The sequence below is a fragment of the Hypomesus nipponensis genome, chromosome 17 (assembly GCF_054491055.1).
Source record: "Hypomesus nipponensis isolate SF chromosome 17, ASM5449105v1, whole genome shotgun sequence".
Taxonomy (NCBI): Eukaryota; Metazoa; Chordata; class Actinopteri; order Osmeriformes; family Osmeridae; genus Hypomesus; species Hypomesus nipponensis.
In genome coordinates, this window is record NC_140377.1 from 4,502,501 (window position 1) to 4,530,000 (window position 27,500).

At 46.9% G+C, this 27,500-nt stretch overlaps 1 protein-coding gene across 4 annotated transcripts in view; it reads right to left on the minus strand.

Annotated features, from left to right (window-relative positions):
* Window positions 1–524: 524 nt before the first annotated feature.
* stat5a (signal transducer and activator of transcription 5a) overlaps window positions 525–27,500 on the minus strand; it is a 35,629-nt gene continuing 8,653 nt past the window's right edge. The window contains exons 2-20 of one of the 4 annotated variants that reach the window (XM_084676970.1): window positions 14,843–14,906; window positions 13,401–13,538; window positions 13,089–13,245; window positions 12,440–12,529; window positions 10,928–11,102; window positions 10,591–10,721; window positions 10,263–10,414; window positions 9,886–10,041; window positions 7,718–7,897; window positions 6,997–7,084; window positions 6,356–6,478; window positions 5,882–5,974; window positions 5,523–5,729; window positions 4,745–4,839; window positions 4,164–4,306; window positions 3,785–3,940; window positions 3,620–3,671; window positions 2,921–3,028; window positions 525–2,753 (exon numbers count right to left, since the gene is read on the minus strand). In XM_084676970.1, the coding sequence (XP_084533096.1) occupies window positions 2,630–2,753; window positions 2,921–3,028; window positions 3,620–3,671; window positions 3,785–3,940; window positions 4,164–4,306; window positions 4,745–4,839; window positions 5,523–5,729; window positions 5,882–5,974; window positions 6,356–6,478; window positions 6,997–7,084; window positions 7,718–7,897; window positions 9,886–10,041; window positions 10,263–10,414; window positions 10,591–10,721; window positions 10,928–11,102; window positions 12,440–12,529; window positions 13,089–13,245; window positions 13,401–13,528 (2,358 nt within the window). In that variant the 5' untranslated portion in view covers window positions 13,529–13,538; window positions 14,843–14,906 and the 3' untranslated portion in view covers window positions 525–2,629. The other 3 variants (XM_084676971.1, XM_084676969.1, XM_084676972.1) reach the window with 3 other exon arrangements.

The window sequence follows — 27,500 nt, forward strand, 5'->3', positions numbered from 1 at the left end:
GGGACCAAATCTAAGATGATTTCAATGCATTCATGTGTTAATTGCATTCTATTATCACTTCATCAACAAAGAACAGCAATATGTTTATGTCTGACATACAGACTAAGAGCCACTAAGGGGCAGACTTGAGTTGGTTGCTTGAGAATTTGGAGTATAGCGTAACAAACCCCTCAGGCACAAGGACAAGAAAGAGTTAACATAATAACATGGTCTTTGATGTAGATGTACAACCATGTACAAATACCACGGCTGTGCCTAGCTAAGTGTGTGTACTTGAAGTCTACGTACATCATTTTTTCTTAAAACCAGTTACTTGACCTGAAAATAACAGAGCATGTGTTTTATGCTGGAAAGGAACCCACAGGTCACAGATTAGTTTAAGGGACTGCAGATTACAAAACATTCTCCTCGCCTTACAGAAGAGATGGCCATGATTCACCAAGCCACTTTTGTGCAATGTGGGTCTTTTGGGTGGTCTTTACTTGGAACATAGATGCATGATAAAGAGTGAGCAAACCATAAAATGTATTTCAATAGTTTTTCACTTTTATGGTATGGTTCAAATTATTAATAAAACTTTATTTCCATTTCAACAGTTCTTTCTCTTCTAAGTGCTAAAACCAAACCACAAACATACACTGACCATACACTGAACATAACACACCGCCATCTTTAGCAAGTACATAGACCACTATAAAATAAAGATCCAAGTTTGAAATTATGTGAATAATGTTAAAAAATATATCACAAGAAATGTCTCCATGTAGCTCAACATCAGCAATCAAGAAATATAAAGAAAATTGGTTGTTGACTAAATAGAAATGCAAAGAATACTTTAAATAAAGTCTCTTGGACAAACATCAAGCACATTGGAACATTTCTTCAGATTCTTCATTTGCAGTATGGCTTTCACAGGTACTTGGGATGAGCAAAATGGCATCCATTCAGTATATCCTCTGAGGTCATGCATGCATACATTCAAGAGGAGCGTGCCGCTGACAAAAACCATACTAAAATAGAATTATGGTAGAGAAAATAAATTGACATATGCTTTACTATATAGATAAGTCATCCTCTATTTGTCTTTTGTTACCTCAATGTACATTAAGAATAGTGATTTGTTCCTGAGTGGGCAAAGCTTGTAAGAGGAGGTGCATGTTGTTGTGGCGGTAGTTGTCCAATGGCTCAATGTCTGTTTGGGTGTGTGTATGTGTGTGTATGTATGTGTGTGTGTGTATGTGTGTGTGTGTGAGAGAGTCACCTGTGTGGGTGGGGGCTACAAGGATGGGTGGATCCATAGCTTTTCTTCAGCGAGTGTTGGACGCGTTAAGCCTCAGGACAATGGAGGCTGTTTATATTCTTCACATTTTACCTATCTGTCCCAAGATGTCAGCTTATGCCTCATGCCGTTATAAACAGACACAGACGTGCACATGCAGGTTTAGTAACAGTGACCAATCAGAGGCAGTTCAAGACACAAGCAGACAGATAACCAGACAGGAACAACACGGCCATGGACATACCTGCATCTGCATAGAATTGTTTTAAAGAACCAGAGCATCACAACAGGGACCAAGCACTGACGGAGCACACTGATCAATGTGCTGGTTCCCTCGGCCTTTTAGCGCGAGGCCTCTGAGAGCTTGTCACATGTACAAACACCAAGACTCCCAACAGGGACAATACCAAGAGATGAACGGCAAAGTTTTTCCACGATAAAAGCCCAACGTTTGACGTTGACACTGAGTGCATTGCTGTTGTGCTTGAAACACCAGTTACAGTAGTTATAAGAGGTAGCATTGCTGGCACAGACATGAACCGGTGGGGAAGCAACATTGATGGGTGTACACGGGCAGGAAGGGGTCGGGGAGGGAGGGGGTCCACAGACATGGAGTTGGACGGCTAGCAGCGCTGGTTACATGCTTGTGTTTGCGTTTGCCTTTCCATGTGCAAACAGTTGAACACAAAATAGCCCTGTGTGTAATGGGAGAGGTTCGTGTCACACGTCTAAGCTGGCACTGACCAGAGCACATATAAGTCAAACACGTGTGTCAAGAATGGTCAGGTTGTGTAGCGAATAGTGAGAAAAGAGTGAATATGCGTGCAGTTTAGTGTACATGGACTAACCCTTCAATGACAAGTTTTCTTCGGCAAGGTTCAATTTGAAAAGTAATCATTGATAAACAGGAAAGCATAAAACCGAACAATTCTTTTTGAAAAACTGTTATACTGACTTCATTCACAAATTTCTCTTCAGGTTGTTGAGCTTGCTCATCAAAATTGTTACAATTTCATGCAGCAATGAAAATAGATGCATGATTTCTATGATATTTCCTTTCCTTCCTTTCCCATAATACTGTAACATGGTGTTTTCTTTGCATTATAGTTAATCAATTTTACAAATACAGTACATACAGAGACAAGGAAAAAAAGTAAATGACATGCACTTGCATGCTTGCATGAAATGAGAGAAAAAAAAACACAACAAACAAAACAACAAATTCATTATGAACATTTCACATGATAGCTATTTCAAATAAAATGGTAAATTAATGGAATTAAACTATGAGAAATGTCAAGAGGGGCTTTCATTTGGAGGGGTCAGGGGTCAGGGGTTGGAGGGTGAAGGTCACGACTGTTGGCCACTCCATTGGCTCTCCATTGGCCTTCTAAGCAACTCCTCCACGTGTCTCGCCACATCCATGGTGTCATCTAGATCAAAATCCCCCTCCGCATCCAGCATGGAGTCACTCCTGGGCCATTATGGAGAGAAGAGGAGTCACCCAAAATGGCACACAACACACATTTTCCGTACATCAAATCATCTGTCACTCACTCACTCACTCACTCACTCACTCACTCACTCACTCACTCACTCACCCACACACACACACACTCCCAATACAATGCAGTGCCTTACATAGGTGGGTAAATGCCATAGTGTTGAGGGTGACTAGCAGGAACAGGAGAGGCACCGTGATCCATGTAGGTGGGGTTTCCAGCTGGGTCAGGATTGGCTGTGGTGAACCTGGGACAAGGGAGCACCAACATCAGTAGTTACCAAAGCAGCCACAAACAGACCAAACCTTCTGAGCCTTCCCAAAGCCAGATTCAGCGACTTCTCTCTCCTGTTCATCACCCCTGGGTGGCTAAGTGGAGCAGGGGAGGGATTGGAGGAGCACAGCAGGGACAGAGGCCGGCTCACTAACAACCTTAACTACTGTGATGAAAGGAGAGAGAGGGCTGAGCAGGCAGAACCACTGAAGACTCTAATTGGTCCCCCGATAGAGAATGCCTAATGGTTGATCTGTATTCAAGAACCATTGTTTGGTAATTAACTTTAACTGTTGCCACAGTGAGAGAGAGAGAGAGAGAGAGAGAGAGAGAGAGAGAGAGAAAGGAGAGAAAGGAGAGAGAGAAAGGAGGGAGGGAGGGAGGGAGGGAGGGAGGGAGGGAGGGAGGGAGGGAGGGAGGGAGGGAGGGAGGGAGGGAGGGAGGGAGGGAGGGAGGGAGGGAGGGAGGGAGGGAGGGAGGGAGGGAGGGAGGGAGGGAGGGAGGGAGGGGAGAGCAAGGAAGGACTAAGTGAGAAATGGATACAGGAGGGGAGACGAGCACTCACTCTGGTACCACTTGTTTGATCTGAGGTTTGACGTATCCGTCAACTGCTTTTGCTGTAAGAGAGACAAGGTGGCTTGTGAGACAGATATTGGGTGTCACTACCAGTCCTGTATGTGAAGGAAACAATTCATTGGAGTTTCTTTGTAGAAGTACTGGGCATGCATACAGAGAGGCGGGGTGTAGTATTTGGAGAAGACGTCGTCCTTGGCTCTGTCTGGGTAGAGGAACAGCAGGTGGTTGAGGTCACTGATGCGGTCAGCCAGAGAACGGATGGAGAAGTCTTTGGTTGTGTAAGGCATGAGATTCCACACCATCCTCTCCCCTGGAACGGAAAAGAGAACGGAAACACACTTAAACCACTGCGTTTAGATTCCTAATTTTGATGGGAAAATAGAGAGACGGTGAGTGCACAACCACTTTTCTTTCTGTTTTTGTGCTGTGCCAGAATTTCTACAGGGAAACATAATAAAACACAATCTACAGGCTGACGCTAGCATAAAACTTGAATATGTGAATGTGGTACTGAATGGGGATAATGTACGTACCTGCTTTGTTAGGGTTTTCAGCCACCCAGGCAATGGTGATTCCTCCTATCTCAGAGTCACTGAAGCGCAGCAGGAAGGTGCCATTGGGTTTTGACATCAGCATATCCTGGGCCTGCTGCTTGTTCACAAAGCCCAGAATGGCCCTAAGGACCCGAGCCAGAGAGAGGGGTTGAAGAGATGTCATCGTACATCGGCACGCCTGCTCTTTGTCTGCTCTCCTGACTTATGGTTGCTAAGGATACATTTGAGGAACTTGCCGTTGCTATGGTCAAGTCACATGTACTTGTTAGAGAGGGCCTTGTGGCCCAGTCGTTGGAATTGATGAAGCGGTCTGATCTGAGCCATTAACGGGAAAAGGGATTAACTGGAAGGAAACTCGTTCACTTCTACCATTGTGTGCACTCTTCCAACAAGCCGTAAGGCTAACCAGCTGTCAATCACAAAAAACAAGTGGCTATTAAATTCTATTATGCTCTCTTTCTGTTCCATTTCCGCTACACTAGCGACTAAAATCTGACGACCAGCCATTTCCGAGAGGGAAAAATAAGAACACAGACTTGAACAAAGAGTTTTTTTCTTACCCATCATTCCAGTGGGGCTTGAGATGTTTCTTAGTCAGCTCCATGACCCCGTCAAACCACTGCCAGAATGTGAAGTTCCTGCTAGGCAAGCTCTCCTGTATGGGGAAGGTTTACAGTCAAGGACTTCATCTGTATGTTTTTTTGCCTCAACCTGTATACACTGTTTACATGCTGCGTACAAACAAACAATCAGGATCCAGGATCTCTGAGCTTCCAACAACAACAAAGTGTCCTCATTCATCCATTCACCACAGTATTGCATTCATATGCAGTGGTCTTGTGTATGTGTGGATGTGTGTGTACCTTACGTGTGTGTGTGTGTGTGTGTGTGTAGGAGAGGGGTATTGTGATGCACCAAATTGTATGTATGTTTCTGTATCCAAGGCCTTTCACTGATGAAACTGGATGGTCTGGGGTGAATATGATCTGAATGCGTGTGTGCTTTCTGTCGTCATTGGTTGGTTAGAGGGAGCCAATGAGGCCTAGAGCTGGATTAGTGCTGCCTCTCTGAACAAACAGGCTCATTAAGAGCAACTGAGAGCTTTGCTGACAGAGAGAAGAATCTCTTCCTCTCTCGTTTGCACCCTCTATCTTGCTCTCTCTTGGAGGTTTAAATGTTCAGTGGTGAGCATCACTCTTGGACCCTGCAAAGCATAACAACCAGGCTAATCTTGCATGTAGTCGCAAGCCTACGTCCATCTTAAATCATAGATCATAAAACTTCAGATCAAAAACCATGACCCAACCCTACCCCTCGGTCGGTGGTTGCCGGGCTCACCCTGTTAAACTGGGACCAGGTCATGGTCATGTTGCGGTAGTCTTCAGGGTTGATGCTGGAGCTGCTGAAGGCCTTCTGGGCCAAGAAGACCAGGTTTTCCTCCGAGAGCCCCCGAGTGCTCTGGACCTCAGCCTTGTATTTCATGTTGAGGGTCTCACACAGCTGGGGCCACATCACTTTATCAGGCACTAAGAAGGGCACCCGACCCTGGGAGGACATTCAGGATAGCTAAGGACCCATAGAGCGATACAATATTGCACACACAAAAGAGTAAACATCCCTAACAAAGACAGATAGCCCATAGGTACATACAAGTACACAAGCTTAATGAACATGTTTCGAAAAAATAATCGACATACCGGCTCGGCAAAAGCGTTATCCCAAAGAACGGTTGCTGTGGCGTTGTTGTCTTGACTACCGTGGACTATGACCACCACAGGAAGTGATAATGTCTAACAGAAAAACAACAACACACATTGGTCTAAACCCACACATCCACAGGGAAAAAACACATTAGTGGGTCTGCTGGGCCTCGAAACTCATTAAGAAGTCCTATGACTGGAGGGTGGGGTTGGACTATATGTGAGTGGATGTGATGAAGATAGTGTGTAGAGGTGTTTGTTTAAGGACATGTTATCTGGATGATAATATGCTCCACTGAATCCCGGCAATAAGAAAGACGTTAGCCAGAATAGACACCAGCAGTTTCTGTTTATCTACCTGCCTGCTTTATGTTCCTGGAGTCTATGTCATTTTTAGCTCTGCTTATTCATCCTGTTGGTCTCTCTCTCTCTCTCTTTTCTCTGGCTGCGTTTCCACACCTCCATTCTTACCTTAACCTGAAAAACCAGCTCATTTCCCCCAACGCTGAACTGGGACTCAAACAGAATGGTAAACTTCTCCTCCGTCACCGACTCCGCCCCTCGCCTGTCCGAGCGTTTGATCCGCTTCAAAGACTGAATGAAACAGGGAGAAGAGGCTCAGACAATGTAAACACATCTTCCTGTTCACTCGAAGCTGTCGGGCACCTCGTCTCAAATTGTATTTATTTATTTTTGAAAATTTGGTTTAGTTTGATTAATGTACAATATTGACTATTACGTTTCTGGGGTGGGGCCCACGAAAAACCACATAGGTTTCTGGCCCCGCCTGCGTGTTTTTTTTTCTTCTTTTGTATCTTTATATCGTTTTAATCATTGTGTAAATGCAAATAAGGAAACAAACAAACAAATAAATAAACGTCTCTCTCGCATTCGTGTTGAGGCACACAGAGATAACATCCTAAATCATCCATAAAGAACCTTAAGGGACCAGGGAAATCTATGGAGTGAGCATTGCGCAACCTCCACCGTATGTATGTGTTTTTCAGAATCTCCAGGGCTTCACTGGGTGGTTACAGTACCTTAACCCTTTCACACAAACAGCAGCCCTAACCCTAAGCCTCCAGCCCTGTACCTGGACGACCCATCCTCACCATGTTCCTGAAGTGGGCGCTGAGAGTTCCTGTGGTCTGGTGGTACTCCATCACACAGTTGTTGTTGAGGATCTCACCACTGCTGTCACTGAGAGAGGGAAGGGAGGAAGAGAGGGAGGCCAAGGAGGAGGAGAAAGGGGATAGGGAGGAGGAAGGGGAGCGTTACAATAGCTTTCAGAGCTTTTGTTGCTGTTACCAAAGCAGGGAGCCGATGCCACAAATTTCAGAGATGATTGGAGGATACAGGTTCAATACTTGGCCTTCTAACCGTGAGAAAATTGAGGAAATATTTTAATGAACGGTAGTCCTGAGATTTCTTTGGGTATCTGACAATGCCCTATCCTTACTATTTACATATACATTTAGCAGACGCTTACAGTAAGTACAGGGACATTCCCCCCGAGGCAAGTAGGGTGAAGTGCCTTGCCCAAGGACACAACGTCATTTGGCCGGGAATCGAACCAGCAACCTTCTGATTACTAGCCCGATTCCCTAACCGCTCAGCCACCTGACTCACTACTATACTACTAAACAATAATTCTATAGTCACACAAGGTAGGCATGCAAAGGAAAGATAGGTATTCAGAGCAAAGACCGACTTAAAAGACATTCTTTAGGTTTGCTGCCATTTATATGAAGAATGTAAAAAAAAAAAAAAAAACGACGATTTAAAACGTGGCGTGAAAGACAGTGATGAAAACCACACACAGCAGGAACTCACTTGCGAGTATTCTCGTTCTTGAGAAGGGCTTTGGCTTGCTGTTCGCTAATGATGGTGGCCTTGACCTGTGGAGGGTTCATGTGCACATTCAGCTTCCCCCCCACTAGGAGGCGCACTGTCGCGGCAAACTTGGTCTGGGTCTTTAGAACCTGTGGAGGCTGCTTCTCAATGATGAAGGTGCTGAAGAAAAAAGGAGAATGCCACAAGGTCAGCGTAAACCACCAGGACTCCTAGCGACACACTACGGCTAATGAACGTTTACAGTCAACATACGTCTTTCTTTCACAGACGGAAACACAAAAGCACTCAGCGTGAGAGAGAGAGAGAGAAAGAGAGAGAGAAAGAAGTGGGGAGAGAGAGAGAGAGAGAGGTGGGGAGAGGAGAGAGAGTGAAAGAGAGTGACAGACCCACAGATGGAAACAGACAGAGAGCTAGAACAGTCCCAGAGTTCATCTGAGCGACAACTGGGCTGAGCTGCTGTGCACATTCAGCAAGCAGCGATGACAAACCAACCCCTCCCCCTTTTTAGCTGCCCACTAGGGGATCGGGAAATGGAGAAGATGTGGCTCATCTGGAGGGCACAACGGGAGAGGAACGAGAGGACACCCTTGTGTTTGGCATTTTGGAAGTCACTGTGCGCCAACGTTAACACTCTGTCTGTGGCCCAACGGACATCGCTGTGACAGGGACATGTTCTGGGTGCATTATGGGGGTCAGCAGGGACCCAGTGCTGGAGAAGAGACAGGGATGCTGGGTGCGCCGAGGGAGCTCCTTGTTTCCGCGGCGAGGCGTTGCGGTCGTCTGCTAGGCTGAGAGAGCCTCCGGGCAACGACGACTCGTGCTGTCAATGCCGCTGCGGCGACCCATGTGACTCCATGCTCATCTCGCCAGCAGCCTTTATGTCTCTCCTCGACTCTCATAAGTCATAAGTTGTCTCCTCTCTCTCTCTCTCTCTCTCTCTCTCTCTCTCTCTCTCTCTCTCTCTCTCTCTCTCTCTCTCTCTCTCTCTCTCTCTCTCTCTCTACTTGTATCTCCCCTCTCTCTCTCTCTACTTGTATCTCCCCTCTCTCTCTGTACTTGTATCTCCCCTCTCTCTCTCTACTTGTATCTCTTCTCCTCGACTCTCATAAGTCATAAGTTGTCTCCTCTCTCTCTCTCTCTCTCTCGCTCTCTCTCTCTCTCTCTCTCTCTCTCTCTCTCTCTCTCTCTCTCTCTCTCTCTCTCTCTCTCTCTCTCTCTCTCTCTACTTGTATCTCCCCTCTCTCTCTCTCTACTTGTATCTCCTCTCTCGCTCTCTCTACTTGTATCTCTTCTCTCTCTCTCTCTCTCTCTCTCTCTTTCTCTCTCTCTCTCTACTTGTATCTCCTCTGTCTCTCTACTTGTATCTTCCCTCTCTCTCCTTGTATCTCCCCCCTCTCTCTCTCTCTCTCTCTCTCTCTCTCTCTGCTTGTATCTTTCCTCTCTCGTCCATCCTCCCCGTCTTTTAAACCGCTCGTCTGCCTCTTGTCCATCACCTTCCCAATTCCTGATCTTCCTGTCCAGGGGTCGATGGGTTCTGTAAGCCTTGCTAGGCTGGTCTGCTCGCGGGCCAAGACCAGCGGGGGTTGGGGAGCAGGGCAGGGATGGGGATGGGGAAGGGGGGTTGGGCTGGCCAGCCTTCGCTCTGCGTCAGCCCAGCATGAGACTCAGCGTGGTACAAATCACACACACGCGCACCGACACACACACATGTTCACACACACAGGAACAAATACACACGTGCTAACACACATAACACAGATACTGACACACACACACACGCGTCCTAGTTTTATGAACATTGTGCTTCTTGGAGCTCATCCTAGTCACATCATCACACTTGAGTGACCGTTAATGACTTATTCAATATTAGAGCAACCACTTAGATGATGTCGTTTTGTAAATAGGAGTCATGTGTCTGATCTGTTTACCACACAAGACTCAAACTTGTGTAAGTTCTCTGCAGAGGTTGCATGATGCCTCAGGCTGGTTATGAAATGGGGTAAATCAACTTGTTGCTGTACAGTACACACTGCAACAATGCTGCTTCTGCACACTGTTCCACAGGGCAATAATCAACATGCGTGAAGGCAGAGAGAGGATGGGGGAAGGCAGATGGGCGAGAGACAAGAACGGGTCGATCCACACACCTAGTGACAAGCGCTGAGATGATATCTGTGATGGTGCTGTTGAGCTCGTTCAGGAGGTCTTCGATGGGGCCTGGGATGGGCAACTGCTGCCTGAGGTGCTCCGCTCTTCGAATCTGCTGCCTGTTCTGCCAGATAGTCTCGGCTAGCTTCTCGCACCTGGGACACGAACACACACAGAGACGTGTTCACAGCAGTATGAGCATACTGAGGTAAGCCCATGTTTGTTCAAAAGCGAGTGGATGAAATACGCCTGTGTTCTGAGTTACTGAGTAAACAAGTCACGGTGCCCACTGAGAGCATGGTTAAACTTTGCCCTCTGACCTGTGGGGTGTAGAGTGGGGTCAAGTGTGTGCAGCGTGTGTGACCTGAGTCCTCACCAGGACTGGAGGATGTCCAGGCCCCCCTCAGCAGGACCACCGTTGCCGGCCAGCTGCTGCCGTCTCTTCCACTGGATCAGTTCGTCGTCTACGATGATGGTCTGCTGTTTTCTCAGGAGGTGCAGTGTCTTCTGGTGCTTCTCTGCTAGGTCCTGTACACACACACACACACACACACACACACACACACAAGCAGACACATGTATAAACGCACGCACGCACGCACGCACACACACACACACACAGACACACAGTGTAAATGTGCCTGTGCTGTAATCTCAAATGTAAGTGCCCGTGTGTCTTGTGCTGGATGGGGGGGGAGGCGTACCAGTCTGTATTTCTGTAGTGTGTTTGCTTCCCGGGTGAGCCAAGCCTCCACAGTGGCTCTCTTGCTCAGTAAGCTAGGCTCCCGCAGCTGCCTGTCAGCAGGGGGCAGTGTGGCTAGGCTGGTGAGCTGGGCTGGAGGGGGGAGGGAGGGGACGGATGACAGGGAGCGAGGGATGAGGAGGAGAAGGAGGGAGAAAAACACCCGGAAAGAGTGTAAATCTCCCTCCCGCACCTGTGCTAACATACCACACACACACACACAGTGAGGCCGAGTGAGGCCGAGGGAGGCCGAGGGAGGCCGAGGGGAGGCCGCGCGGGGCCCGGGTTGTGGAGCGTACCCTGTATGCGCAGGCTCTCCTGGTACTGGATGATGAAGTACTCCTGGTTGTGCTGCAGCTTGCGCAGGTCGTTCTCCGTGTCCTGGCTCAGGAGACGCAGCTCCTCGAAGGCCTGGTTGATCTGCTGGTACTTCTGGGACATGCTGTCCATCATCCTGCCCACCGGCGAGCTCGACTGCCAATCAGAGCCAGGCGAGAGACGTGAGGTCGACTTGTAAGATATGCAGACTCCGTCTCATAGTGTATTTCCCATCCATGATATTAAAAAGGGTCTCGTTTTGCACAGTTAACAGAAGACCTCTCCCCCTCCCCACCTGACTGTAAACTTCAGTCGGCCCCACAAAGGGACATGTATTTCCCTGAAACCTCCTAAAGAGTACGGCCACGACAATAAAGTGCTGAGAAAAATGTATTTGCTTATTGCTGGTGCCCACAGCATGGGAGGATACTGCTGTGGCGATATCCAGAATAAACAGGCTGGAATGTAATCACTCCCAATGTGCAATCCTGCGATACGGGAGGCATGGTCCGACTAGAAATCAATCCACGCCAGGGCCCTATTGACAGTCGGATGTTTTATGGACCACTGGGTTTATGGTTTGATAACCTAGCGCATGTTATAATAGGAGCTCTCCTGACGTCTTCTCTCACACACGGATGATAGGTGGATTCAGAGTTTGGTTGACGCTGTGCCAGTGGTGAGACATGATGGTCTCAGATCAGCTATGTGTATGGTTTCACATTTGTCTCGCTATGTAAGTAGGTGGGTCTTTGTGAGGGTATAGATACTGTCTGTTTTCCTAACAAAATAAACAGACAAAACTACCTGTGATGACAGAGAACGTGCAGTAAAAGCGTTCCCAAACAGCTCAGATTTCCATAATGTCATATAATCGGCTGTTTTATGCTAGTACCTCAGACATCATACACTGTACCTTTACTCGGGTATTATCCTGTGCTGGTACATTTGTTGCAGCTTCACCATGCTACAAATTTAAGATGTTGGTGACAGAATGTGTAATATTGCTATGATTGTATAATGGCATTTCCAGTACTGTCCAACCACACAACACATACTCTGATAACAGTCAGGCCCTTTATATTAGTATGGTACAATAATCTTCTCTACCAGTGTGACATTCATTTCCAATATCGACATGCAACCAGTACAGGGGCCTTGTTGTATATTTTATGGTGTGCAAGAAGGACAGAGCTTCCTTGTGTATAAGTTCTTACAGAGGATCTGAGAAAGGATATCAGTTATTATGCTTCTAAACCGGTCAGCAGACAGTCAGGAGCCAGAAGAATTTGTTCCAGTATTTTCTTGACCAATGCCATGTTTAACCAATATCACAAACCTGACCTTTGTCGGTCTTTAAACTTCACTTTGCATGTGTATGCATCCAGAACAACCATGAAAGCCCTGTGGAGTCACCAGTCCTGTCTGTCCCTGTGTCCCACTCAATGGTCTTCACATGTGTGTGTGCGCGTGTGTGTGTGACGGACACTTACATTGGTGGCCTCTCTGACCAGCCTCTGCTCGGTGTAGAGGATGTGCTTGATGCATCGGACCAGCTCCAGAGGACAGCGGTCATACGTGCTCTGAAAGACGAGGCCCGCATGTGCTGTGTTAGCCGTGTTAGCCGCTGACTGACAAAAACAACCCTGCACACAAGACTGATCAATTTACAGAGATCCCACAGCAGGCCAACAGTGCGAGCCCACTCACGGGCTGTGCTCCTCCATTACCCTCAAGTCATGAGTTACATCTCCACGGGCTTTTTATGAGATTCCAAGGACATCTTTCACTTACAATGGACTCGCACAGCCCACGCACCTCCAAACGCGCGCACCCGCACGCACAAACATATTTGTACGACTACTACTGGTTCACTGCTGTAGTGAACAAAGGGCACCAGTGTACATTTGTTTTCTTGGCAGACGCTTTTACCCAAAGCGATGTTCAAGAGAGAGCTAGTGTAGGTTAAGAAATGAAGGAAATGGAAGCCTGGCTACGCTGCCCTGCAGCTAATACAAACATCCCCGAGAGGAGAGCTTAGTCATAAATACCCACAATGCCTGGTTACTCATGCACGGTAACCTGCATACAGTGTTTAACCAGAGGCTTGTGAAAGCGATGTTGGGGCCCTGGCTCGTTCACCTTGAGCTGGCTGGCGTAGTGGCCGAGCTTGATCTTGAGCAGGAAGCCGTCCTCGCCCACCTGATGCTCAGCCTTGTTCTGCAGTTCCTGGATGAGGCTGTCCAGCAGACGCTTGGCCTTAAACTCTTCCTGGGGGTTCTCCAGGTCTATGGTGTCCCTGAAGGGTCAAACCACACAGTGTTGACAACTCCTCCCAGCCATGTAGGCATGCGCACGCCAAGTACACCAACACATGAAGCACACCCCCAGCCAGAGTCCATGTGACGGTAAGAGTTCCGGGGTGAGTGCTGTGAGGGCTAGTCGCTCACTCACCATAGCTGGCCCTCGATCCACTGGGACAGGTAGTGCCGCACCTCGATAGGGAAGTGCTGTCCGTAAAGGGACTGCATCTGGTGCAGCGCATCACCCTGGAGCTGTTGAGCCTGGATCCACACTGCCATCTTCAACACCCTGACACACACACACACACATCCACACAGGAAGACATACATCAATGGGAGCATCTTCTGTGATGTTTGACCTTCGCAAATGGTTGGACTGGTTGAACCGGAAGAGTCTCTGAGCCGGCTGAGGGTCCAAACAACAATGTTGTGTTGAGTCAACAGCTCCCTGGGGGAAGAGTCTCTCTGTCCTGCCCAGACACCTGCTCGGTCTCTGGGCCATGTTTCTTGTCAATACACCCCCCTCACATGTTGGATGCATCTGCTCTTCTCAAAAGGGACATGTGTGCTGTCAGCGATAGGATGACTGTGTGTGTGTGTGTGTGTGTATCAGTCATCAGGTACAGTTGGGTGTCATTTTTATCTTTTTTTTTCGTTTGACGTCATTTTGTCTTGAGGAAGGCACGGAAAGCAAATGCTGGGGCTAAAAAGCGGACTTTCTGCAACAGAATGCAGATGAAGAAGATTCACAGCTTTTTTCCCCACAATGGAGGGAGAGAGTAATAGATGTTCAACAGAGAGAGGTGAGCAGAAAGGACATCCTATGACCTTTGTGCTTTTGAGCGGGACGCAAATCCAGTCTGAACGTTTTCCAGATGGTCAGGTGGCTTCCCTGAACCTTGACCCGGCATCTACCAGACCTTATGCTCCCCAGAGGCTTAAACCGACTGCACTCACTACATCCCAAATCACATCGGGCACATTCAAAAAGCATAATCTCCCACTGCCTCTGTAGAGAAGTAAACAGCAAAGCACACAGTCAGAGGACAGGAGAGGAATGAAAAAGGAAGAGTACGTAACGCAGTCAACCAGAATCTATTTCCTGTCCCGCCCCCTTGTGAGTTGGGCTGCCAGTCTGTACCACCCTATACCCGCAATCTCCACACACACTCTTATGCACACACAGATATATATACACATATATTTTAAAATATACACATCAAACATATTTCTGGGGTTGCCTGTGACTGTTTTGGTAGTCGTCCGGGGAGCTTTTAGGTTCTCATATTCTCCTGAATGGGTTTCTATGGTCTCTAGGCACCGGTTACCCACCATTAACATCTTTCCCCCAACTTTTCCCAGCACAACAAGAACATGACTCTGGCTTGGCTCACTCAAACACAACACAGCACACATCCTGGCCTGGAGAGACAAAGAGGGAACTGAAAGTCTTGCGTTTTCGCTTTTTTTCTCTCTTCTTTTTTTACGGCTCCTGGTAGAACTGAATGGATCACTGAAACTCTTTTGAAACCTCATGTGTAACAACACTCTCCTGCCACAGTCTTGGTTCTACACAAACAGAGGGGATCTTACCTCTTGTCTTCAGCTGTTTGTTACCATGTAAGAGCAGGGCCTTCTGAGGAGGAACGCCACTAACCTGAGAGAAAGACAGGAGACAGCCGGAGCCAGGGAGAAGAACAGAAGAGAATGAATAGAGGAAGTGAGCGCAAGCCTCTGTGTCACCACAGCATTGACAACATCTGAAACCAAAACTCAACAGGACTCCAGCATACTTCCAGTATGCTCCGGTGCCATTGTAAAAAAAACAGCCTACTTCGACATGCTCCATCAACTACGCTATGGCGGCTACACAAACACACATCAGTGCACATTTTGCCTAGCGAGCTAGCATTCTTCTTCTTCTTATGTGCTACACTGCAACAAAGGCCTCACTTTAGGCACAACACATCAAGTTGTGTAAGAGGATCATGCCATAGTTTGATCAGTGTCTAGACTCTGGCCGTCAGCCCTGCTCCGTGTTACTGCAGACTGAGGGGAGCAGCAGAGTTCAGCATGATTGATTAGAGACGGCTCCTTCCTCTGGTTGGACCCCGAAGACCGAGAACATCAGCCGCCCACATGCTGCCACGAAGCTTTCAGACAAATATGTGCGTATCTTGATTTGACCGTCTGTAGGTTCCCTGCTGTGTCTCCCGTCTCAATTCTGTCTCCTTGTTTTGGTGCATCAACCGCCGCGCACAGGTCCCCCCTAATGAGATAACGGGTCGTCTTTCGTCTATTCGTTAGCCGAATCAGAGGCGGGAGAAGCCCTGCAGCCTTGTGTTCTAACTGCCGATGTCATGCCGAGCTTGAGGCGAGTCTCATGACTATTATCGGTCACTCCCCCCCAAATAAATAAATAAATAATATTATAGACAAATAAAATGGATAAGAAGGAATCAAGATGGTGAATGAACATCCTCCATCCTGGTCTCCACCCCTTGTGCTACACGGACAGAGATCAAAGCCACGCTTGCACCCAGGTGAAGGAGCCCAATTCAACAGGTCAATGGATAAGCCAAGAAACAAGTGCATTAGCTATGCATGTGCACCCAGTTTAAACATAAACCCAAGGGCATTCTTTGGCGCTAACTCACTGATGTCGCGACTCAACCAAGCACTCGCATGACTTGAAGTCGTGGGGGCAGCCAGGTTGAAGTGACCTTTCGAAAGGGACGGGGGACTGACTGTTTGAAATCAGTGGCAACTGAAGCTCAGGACAGAGGAAGGTTACCGTAGTAACAAGTTGTTACAGGCCAAGCAGATCTCCAGTGGTATAAATTCAAAGCAGAGACTGTGGACAGTGTACACACAGAAGCTCTTCCAACGCTGAAGATAAGACAAATTGCAGTCCTCCACTTTGGGCCAACAGTAACTTCTCTTTACCTTGGCCTTCTCTTCAAAGGCCATCATCCTTTTGTGTCTTTTATATAGCTTCCCATAAAGATAAGACTTTGGCCCTTCAACAAGAAAAACCATTCTCACACTAAGCCCCATATGAGGTCACTAACAGGATTTATGACAACGTCATACCAGAGGATTGTGTACTTGCAACACAAGTGCCCTGTTGTTTTAAACACAGACACGGTTAACTAACTTTCTGTCTATCTCAAACAAAAGCAGTCAAAAAGGATGATCACAATGCAGTTTGTGCCGTGCAGAAAAACTAAATAGAGACCATGAGCCATGAAGTTTCTTGATCTGTGGAGTGACAGACACAACACCAAGGGCTTCCCGTGACACTTTTCTAATTTGAAATGAATCAGTATCGATCCAAGTATTATTCAATCTTATTTAAGATATGTGCATTCATGTGCTCTTCTCCCTTTGCCAGCACTGGGACCAAAAAGAACAGCCACGAGCCAACATTTTTTTTTTATCCATGGGCAGAATCAAGACTTATTTACGATCTCTGAGAACACAAAATGGCCTGTCAAGGGAAGACGAATGGTTGCGAGCAAGGATTACACAACTAGAAAATGTCATAATGTATTCTCCATTCCTGGTGTGGCTTCCCTTACCACGCCTGTTAAACCTTGTGCCTGGGGAAACATCAATGTCCATCACGAGTAATCAGTTAAGCACTTAAACGTGTTTATTTTCACTCTTTCAATACGCATTGGTGCAATTGTGTTTCTGACAAGAGAACTTTCAACACAAGGTCACAGACAGAGATAAACAACCAGGGTAACATTTGTGCTATACCATCATCACCCGCAACTCTCACAGTGGCTACAGGGAATGTTCATTTAGAATTAAGAAGTCCAGGAAGAAAGCTGGTTTAGGGAATGCAATTTCCTGTCTCAAGCCTAGATGGAGAGGGGAGATGAGTTTGAGGAACATTACTTTTCTTCCCAGATGGGGAGATACAATGCTACTTACTGAAACATGCATTCAATTAACCCAGCTTCCCCCAACATACAGGTTAGTGAGTCTCCAAACATTAACCCACACTGCATAACTAGCCTACTTAAGACATACAATATTGACAGAGTTGCTCAACAAAACTCCTTTTATTATTTGTTTAATGACTTGCTGCAGAATATGGGCATTTGTTTTGCTGCTAGTATTTCAGATGGCAACTGACAGGTAACAGTAGCATAACACTAAAAGTAGCCGTCACTTGCTGTTGTGGATATTTCAGTGTGAAGGGAGAGAGGAAAAGTCCCTCTGAGTAAGATAGAGAAAAAACCATCTGCCTTTCTCATAACACTTTCCTTTTCTTTGAAGGATGACACTGCAGTTGGTCTTTATTGCCGTCAGTGACGAAAGCAAAAGATTCAGTGAGAGAAAGCGAGAGAAAACGAGAGAGAGCGAGAGAGAGCGAGAGAGCGAACGAATAAGGCAGAGATGGAGAGAGAGTGAAAAGGAGTGTGCTGGTGCCAGATGAAGTGACTACAGGGAGCATTTTACTTCATTTGTAAATCACCCACTCCTTCCACTCAGGAAAGACGGCCTTCCACCGACACAAGAACTTCCTGTTAGGGAACTGACACACCACCCACCCACCCACCTACCTCAACGCTCTGCCTAAGACAAAGAGGTTACCACAACTTTCTGTAAACTAACCTGCCTGAGCTAAGTTACTTGTAGCCACAGAACTACATCACCAAACAGGCAGGACTGCAAGCAACCAGACTGAACCCTGCATTTAGACTCTGCACTGCGGCTGGCTGTACCTTACTCCCTCCCCTCCTACACACACACACACACAAAGTCCATCACTCTGTTCCTGTGCCAGACATCCCGTCACTCAGCCACGCCTCCCGGACACTCGCTGCTCCCTGCGTGCTCCATGACTGGAAGACAGTCCAGTCCAGTGCATTATCACCTCATCTCTGGCCAAGGTTTATAAATAACCTCTGAAGTAACAGCTGAGTGTCAAATTAAGCTCTGAGCCCAGATCCCGACCCTTCAGTCTGCACGGCTGCATCTCCTTCCCCCACCAACGGTTTGCCAGGCTGGGCTCACAGGGAGGGGGGCAGGGGGAGGGAACCCTACAGTCCAAAGGGCACAGCATGCGGCTGTGTAATATCCAGACCCCAAGGAGAAAGGGCAAGGGGTGTTCTGTATTTAGGAGGGAGGGAAAAGGGGTGGGGGGGGTAGGGGGGGGTGGTAGTGTGTGTATTGTGTGACCTGACCTCAACTACTTCATTACACCACCACTGCATGCATGCTTACTCAAGTACAATACTGCCAGCAAACATGAGGCATTGACCAAAGTACATCTTGTCAGCTCATCAATTTGTCAAAAGATAGGTAGTGCAAACATAGAATGTGGAACATTCACATGGAGACATATTGGAGGCCAAGGCCAATTCCAAGTATGTTCACCATGTAGCCTATAAGACTTTAGACTGCAGTCTGCACCCCTTTTATCCTAAGAACTGTATTGTGCTACTGTACTTCCTGTGTAGAACACAAGCCCCGCCCCCTCCCTTCTTCACAAGGCTCGAGTCAGGGTTCTGACTTCTGATTTAGGTAGATGGTACATAAAAACATCAAACCAGTATCTGAATTGTTCACCACCTGGCTGAATCAAAGCCATAGGTGATTTGTAGTGAAAGTTGACCATTTCCAGTGATGGATTGTCTTGTGTGCAGTCACAATCTGGGCGCTGGGCTGGGTGCTCCCAGGAATGATGGCCTGATGACACGTGGACTAATCAGCTAAGTAAGACCTAAATTGAATTGTGTGAAGATCTGTGAAAGAGAGTTAATGAATTTATTTAGTCATTTATTTCCCATATATTGAACCAGACAGGCCGCGGAAACAATGGGTGCTGGGGGTGCTGCAGCCCCCCCTGCTGACATTACCAGAATTTAAAATGATAAGACTTGACAATCCACCACCATGGCACCGCCATGGCACCGCCCCGCAACAATAAGCACCCCCCCCAGCACCCCCCCCCCCCCCAACACCCCCCCCACCCCAGCACCCCCCCCCCCCAGCACCCCCCTGATAAAATCTGTTCCCGCGGCTCTGGACAGTTTAACGGAGAGCACAAGTTGTATTTTCAGTACATTGAACTTGTTCTTGGAGAGCCTCCTGCATGTGAAGGGCTTCAGGGCTATTTGCTCAACACCACCACAGGCCATGGAAGGAGACAAAAACCACCACGCCCCCTGGAGACAGATGACATCATGAAGCGGCAGTCTACTCTCTGCCTTGGGGAATTGGCCCATCCCCACCTCTGTCAGCTTATGCGTGTTTCTGTCAGTCAGGATGCAGTGAGCCACATAACACACAACCCCAGGGCCGTCCCAGTGTCATCATCCCATCCTCACATCCTCAGAGGGTTTTGTCTGTTCAGTCAGAGAGTGTGTGTGTGTGTGTGTGTGTGTTTGTAGGGGGGGGGGGGGGGGGGTATGTGTGAACGCCTGTGTGTGACTGTGTCGATCACAGCTGTCCAACCCCAATTGTAACTAACCCGATTCTGCTTGTAAACGAGATAATTATGAGAAACAGCTGTGCTAAATTAGAATCGTTGGGAAAACCTTAAGGATGGTAGCTCTCCAGGAACAGGGTTGGACAGGATAGGACCTAGCTACTGTGGGCCGAGTCCACCATCAGATGCTGGCTGTGAGGCCGTGCTGTCGGATGGAGGGGTAGGACTCCAGGGAACACAGGCCTGATGCAGCCTACATGAAGGATTAGCAGCATTACAAAGCACTTTCATCATGCCTACTCTTGTGAGTTTGACCATGACCTTTCAGGGAGTCATTTGATTTTACCCCTTAGGCCTTTCCACTCACTTCACTTTCAAACACAGTGGTGTCCCATGACAATTAATAATGATTGAAAGGTGCTTTGTAGAGTACGTAACGGAAATGTGAACCAAACGAACAGGATGCCCAATACTTGAGGAGGACACTGTCTGTGTTCACCGTCTGCAGTGAAAAGGCTATAGAAAAGCCAGAGCCAGGCCCATTACTCCCCCCACTGTTATTATTGTGGACTCCAAGGAGGCCTACTGCTATACTCAATAGAAGTTCCCTTTGAAAAGCACTGTCAGACACCCAGAACAAACCACACAAACACACACAAACACTCTCTATATTGGTGGAAGGACCAATCCCTTTGTAGTTACACAACAAGCACCCCCCACCCCCCCCCCCCCCACAGTGCTTCAGCTAGGAGCTGAGAACTGAATTACCTGCTTGCTGTTATTATATGGGTCCAAGGAGGGAGGCCAACAATTGAGACACAATCACAAGATGTGCTGTATAATGTGCCGTCTCTTATAATCAATCCATTGTAGATAATGATACGTTCTTGAATGCTATACTGCACGTGGGTTACATAGTAGATAATCATGGAAACTGCAATTTAAAGTTGTGGATAAGGCAGCATCGTATTGGGTTTTCCAGCCCAAAAGCAGTTGGTGTCAGAGATGCAATAAGAGTTTAAGTGGATGATTTTCTATCTACGAACAGACTGGTCTTCCATCCTATTCAGAACTATCAACTATTCCAGAGACTGAGCTCTACTGGAGGCTGCTTTGTGTGTTGTAGAAAAGAAAGTTGACAAAGCACTGAGCAGATGTTTAAACAAAAAGCCAATGGGCCACTACCTATGGGGAGAGGGGAGGGGGTTGGAACTAACCACACATATTTATATTTTATGCCGCTATAAAAATCCAACTAGCAAAATATTTCGAAATCTGCCATTGCAATGAGTATGAGTGGAGGCCAATAAAGCTCATTCATAGCGTCATAGTCTCAGTCCTATTCCAGTAACCCTGCACCATAAAGCATTCCAAGCAGATGCTTCCCTGCAATGTCTAGATTATGACGACATGAAACTGACAGGACGGCCATAGCTGGAAATAGGTCGGAGAAAACCCAGAGAACAGCACAGAACACACAGCTTTGAGCGGGGCAAACAGAACGCCAACTGTTCCCCATTTCCTCTGCCCTGTCTCCTCCCCTTCTGTGATGAAGCACCAGTGTCTAGCAATCTGTTACTTCCATGTCACTGACTGGAACATTGGCTGGCTGGGTGGCTGGGAGACTGAGAACTGCAGACCGGAGCCTGACTTATAAGAGGACTAGCACAAAGCCCTATCAATCAGAGAGCTCTGTGTTACAGCAGATGACAGCCCATAGCCTCTAGCCCACAGACCCCTGGCCAGAGAAGGTCAAAGGTATATCTTGTTACGGAACAAAAATAGTCCCCAGCTAAATGTATCGAACCTAAATATAACATACTGGTGTGAGAAATGTATTTAATTAAATCTACATGTGGTAAAACCCTGAAATTCCATTGACCAGTATTTTGTGACTAAGTTCAGTTGAGTTCTGGATTTTAATAGGTATTATTAATCTGCAGATTGGGAGAGAAAACCTGACTTCTGACAATAAATGACAACACAACACCAGGCTTAGGTCTCAATCATGTGTCTCTCCGCTCTGAAAGCCAGAGGACCATCTTTTACAGGGCACAGGAATGTAAACATAGATTGTGACAGTCAGGCAGTAATGACATTACAACAGTCTCAGAGAAAGAGATTCACTGCTCCCAACACATGACCACTCTCAGACTAGAGAGATCATTGTTGGAGCTCTCCTTGTAGTCACGACAAGGAACGTTTATGCAGTACTTTCTCCTGACCCCGAACATCTATTAACCCTGACACATAGACACAATCTACTCTTATTAATAGCAAGCTTACATGAGAACATACTAACTAGTATCCAATGACTTGTTCTATTGATTAGTGAATAATGTAAGCACACAGGAAATCACAATTTCTTCCACACTCTACAGTAATCTGGCCACATTTGATTTAGGCTATATCTGATTTATATTTCCAGGGAACACCCAAAGTCCCTTTATCAAGCACCTGATTTGACGTGATGTATTGTCTGTAATGACCGTGTCACGGCTGAACAGAGAGTTTCTCCTTCAGCTCTCCACGATGGTAGAACGACCTACCCGTCCACCTGCTCAACTGTCCATCCCTAACGTCCATGGCCCGAAGCATAGCCAAGCATTCGCTGATGACGTGGAGCCGGATGAATTCCAAAGTATACATCAATGTTTGATTAGCTTAATGTTTCATGCTAACATCTAAGTAGATGCCTCCGAACCCACTGGAACTTGCTTCATTGTGTACAAAGAAGAACATTCAAAGGTTAACTTAATATGAACAAGTATTAACCAAAGTTACTTTATTGTAAATGAAGAAAACAAGTCAGAGGCGTTGATGCTCTAAAATGAAGACACTATGCAGGAAAAGAGACCAAGAGCAATTCAAGATGTCTGAGTTCAGTGGGTCTGCAGAGGACAACAAAGCTTAAGAGTGAACATTGTGCTCCTGTCATCCAGGATTTGAGGAAATCGACTTGGAATCTAAGGCCCACACAACAGAATGGATAACCTGTGTTGGAAAGTCATGACTTTGCTACAGTGGCAATGACATAGATAACGACAGTGGCCTTTTGCAACCTTGCGGAGGAGTGGGAAAACTATTTTAAGGGAAGGGACATCTACAGTGTGGGAGGAGGTCAGTTTGGAACCCGAACTGGAGCAAAGGTCGACATTGAAAATGTCACCAACGAGGCATAAGCAAGAAATGGGAGGGCAAAAGGTTAGTGCAGCATAAACCTTAACCATGTACACAAACAACCACCCACCCACACACACACATTTACATACATTACACATGTGCGCGCCTGCCTCACACACGGCCCCTGTTTTCACATGGGAGTTGTAGTTTTTGCCCGTGCTTTGCAGGGACTGACACATTGTGCCTATGTGGCTGCTCTCTGTGTTTCTGACAGCGTGGGGTTTTTCTCTGACCTCGATGTGCTCAGCTGGTCTGCGAGCCTCAGTAAATCTCCAGCACCCTCCCCTCCCCCACGCCAACAACAGCCCTCTCCTGTCTGCCTGACTCTGCCCTGCTCTCCTTCTCAGCTCACATACTCCAACCATATGGCCGATGGACGGGGCCAGGTTAGCTGACGGGAAATCGACTCACACCACGACTCTTTTGCTAGCTACTGTTTACAACAGACACGCGCACGCACGCACACACACACACGTACACAAGATTGTTAAATGTTTGGTAGATTTTGGTAAACGGATGCATGTTTTGCATTGCCTGCATGTCAGGACTTGGGACACAGTTCATTAGGGGTCGTGTGTGTGTGTGTGTGTGTGTGTGTGTGTAGGCTTTATTTAGAGTGACGGACCAGGTGTGTCCAATGTGAGGGCAGCAGCAGCACCTGGGTTCAACATAGCCGCAGGGGAGTGGCAGCATCCAGTCCCTTACCTCACTTACACGACACATTTAGCAGTTTCACTCTGGGAGGATACAAATCCACTGTGTTTTGCACTGCTACACCAGAGCCATAGGGAATTTGCAGAGCAGAGGAGGGTCAAACCGCCTCCAAAAATCCTCCACAAAAGGGGGGCTGGGGCCGGGCTTAAGACTCACTTCCATCCACCATCCTTCATTTATCCGTGTGGCCTCTTCTGATCCCTTTCATTAGAAAACAAGAGCCGGAATGAATTAGAGAGGAGGATGGTGGGAACATCATTTTAGATACAGTACACAGAGTTCATGTGCGTGCGTGTGTGTGTTTGTGTGTGTGTGAGGTCGGCATTATGTTGTATAATCACAAGGCTCAGAGAGAGTGTTAAATGTGGACATGGCCTAAGGCTCAGGCCGGCCAGAAGAACGCCAGTCTGCTGGAGGGAAGCCATCTTCAACTTACGCACCGCATGCCACAGACATGAGGCGGAACAACAGCCGAGAACTACTCAACCACCTAGTACATTTACATACATACATTTAGTCATTTAGCAGACACTTTTATCCAGAGCGACTTACAGTACAAGTACAGGGACATTCTCCCCGAGGCAAGAAGGTTGACGTGCTTTGCCCAAGGACACAGTCATTTGGCATGGCCGGGAATCGAACCAACAACCTTCTGATTAATAGCCCGACTCCCAAACCGCTCAGCCATCCAACCTAGTCTACCGGCGTGAGGACCATTGTCATAAGGTAGACTTTTGTTGATTCCCATCTGCACACATTCTTACCGTCCTATCCTATCAGGCCTACAGGCCCCGCCTCACCGAGCCAGACCACAGCCTACAGGCCCCGCCTCACCGAGCCAGACCACAGCCTACAGGCCCCGCCTCACCGAGCCAGACCACAGCCTACAGGCCCCGCCTCACCGAGCCAGACCACAGCCTACAGGCTCTGCCTCACTGTAAACAGACCGTTCTAATGCATAACAAATCCTGGAGTAATAATCCGGTAGGGAGAAGATGGGCTGCTTGAATGGGGACAAAAAAATATTAATCATCCAACAAGAGGCTTACCCTTCATATGGATTAGGAAATAACTGGACAGATGAAACTATTCAATAAACAGAGGTTAAATGTTTTTTGTCTACCTACCCAAACACTGCCAGTGCACCTTTTGTGACTGAGTTGCTGAGTCAGGAACAGAAACACACACAGCCTCAGTGTAATGTTCAGCCGTAACACTAATGACAACTACTCTGTCATTTGTGTTTGTGTGCGGAGGATTTGGAATCCTCCCCTCTCCTCCTTTCCAAATACTTTCAGGAGAGGATAGGAGTGAGGCCCCATGCAGGAGGATGTAGGTCTGCCTCCATCTCTCACCGCAGCCCTCCCCTGGCTGGATACCAGTGCTCTCAACAAGATGGAGCGGTATTACAAATAGACAGGACGATAACCACTCTTTAGAATAACTACAGTGAATCCTGTTCTGTGTAACTGAGACACACTTTCATAATATTTTCATGATTTCCATAAATTATGAAAACGTAATTGTTTGTGAAGTAACGTTTATCCCAGTTTGCTGAGTTGCACTTGAGGAGAGTATTCTGGAGAATTCCACAGCCTTTTCCAGAGAACATCACAGAGCACAGCAGATCCGAAACGTTCTTCAGAAGCAAAAGGCTACTTTCATTCAATCATATTCATGTAATAAAAAATATTTCTGCAACACTACAAGAAGCTCAAATGTGATAAAGCTGTACTAAGTCAGGTGGCCCACCAAGACTTGGTCTAACTGTTGGCTTTGGGGTGTGCAGTTTGTGTTGGACGTCAGAGGTCCACCAATGTATTCTTAGTTAAAAATGGTTAATTAATAAGTTTAAATTACTGTACATCTTCAGCCTATTCATTTCAGTAAAGTTTAGAAATTATATATATATATATATACATGTACATATACATTATATACAGTCAATTTACAGTACACTGTATACACTACTGTTTATTTATTGTGTTGGGTTTATGTGTACCACCTTTCCTCATCTGATTGTAGCACAATGTCGCCTGATTGGTTTGGTTTGGCCTCAGGGGATTGTGACTTGCCATCTCTTTGTTGGGTTCACACTTTTAGCCTTACCAGAGATACCCAGAGAGATCACATTGGACAGTTATCCTGGCAAAGCCTCTTAAAATGTAAGGGGACTAGGCTTCTTAATCATGTTGTTATACCTGCATTAAAACCAAGCGTGCAAACTCCCACCTAAAAAGTGAAAAAGCACGCTGCCCTCCAAGCCAGAGTGGTCAGCCTTCCATGTCAGAGTATGGGGTAAGGAGGGGCCTCACAGGGGTCACTGCCCAGCCCAGCCCAGCTAGGACAGACACACAAGACGGATCTACAGACCCGGACTGACAGCTGGTGACCTAGAAATGAATTCAGATGTTCAGTCAAGACAGCTGTTAGAGGCAAATGCAAAAACACAGCCCCCTTAAGAGAAGCATGTCAGGGGCCACAAGCGTCCAGGGGCTCCCTGGGCCTCCCACACAAGAGGTAGGTAACAAGGAACGCTGATCGGGCAAATTGGTCACATAACCAGCAAAGTCCCATCAACATACAGCGCGGTCCGGTTCTAATTGTATGAATTCTCTCTTTAAGGTCAACTGGGAGCAAGTCTGATTTCCTCCAACACAGTCTCAATGAGAACAAACTGAAAGGTAGACATTGGGTAAATGAGAGCAGTCAACAGAAGTTCAGAAATGTTCTTCTTGGCAAGCAGGGTTTGCAAGACACTCAAGAGATACACAGCTCACATGAAAAGATCAAACCCTTCCATCATTCCACATCTAAGTAGACTATACTCCATCAGCTCACGTACTAGCAAAACAATCCCACACTGTATTGATCCAGAGTTGACAATAACCATTAGTAGCTTTGTCAATATGACATAGAGGACCTGTCTACTACAAACCAGCTTTCAGCAGGCTGACAGTGAACAGACTGAACAGATAGATACTCTGGTTTTAGTGGCATGAAGCAGTTTCCCCATCCAGACTGCTTTTTTTCTAGAACCATCCTGTTTCATTAAAGCTGTACACACTTACTGTCCAGCTTAGCCATGAGAACCAAACCTTAATTACTGACAATGATTTGTCTTTTATGAGCTGTTGATTTACGATAATGATAGGCAGTTCTAGCGCGGGTGTCTGAGCGGAGAGTCAAAAGGGCAGCAATATCTGCAATGAATGGTTATCACCTGCTGAGAGGAGAGAAGTACTGCATATGCTTTAGCGACTTTTGTCATTTTGTGTACTATATTTAATTTGCTAACCAACAGAATATCCCTTACAAGAACAAGTCCTTTTATCTTGTGTGAAACCCATTTGACTGCATTAAAACTTATCTGGCTGTAATCGCTGTGGCTTCCTGTACATGCTCCAATGACACAGAGCACATCAGACCTGCAAGCCATGATTGTTAACGTTTGTTCAAGTTCACTGTCACCTCTATGGTTCACTGGCAGCATCAGGGAATCAGATCTCATTGTACCTTAATGGTAGCCTGGCTCTGCCCTCTTTCGTACTTCCGCTCAATTTGGATTTTGCTTCTGTACTAGGTCTGGGATTTCAGTGCATCAATCGGTTTTCAGAAACACATTTTTTGTAGGTCCAATTAGCGAACAGAGGGAGTGGCTGAGAACAATGAGGTTGATGTTGTCCACTAGTTTGAGCTGTAGATCAGTAATGGCGGCGGAGAAAGATGAGAGCCAAACTATTCTGTGATTGTGGCAACGCTGCCAAATATCCGTACGTTAAAGCCGGAGCAAGAACAATCTTTGCTGAGTTTTGTTGGTGGTCATGATGTTGTGGCCCTCCTCCCCACGGGGTTCGGGAAAAGTTTGATTTTCCAGCTACAGCAGCTAGCTCCGTGGTGAAGGAG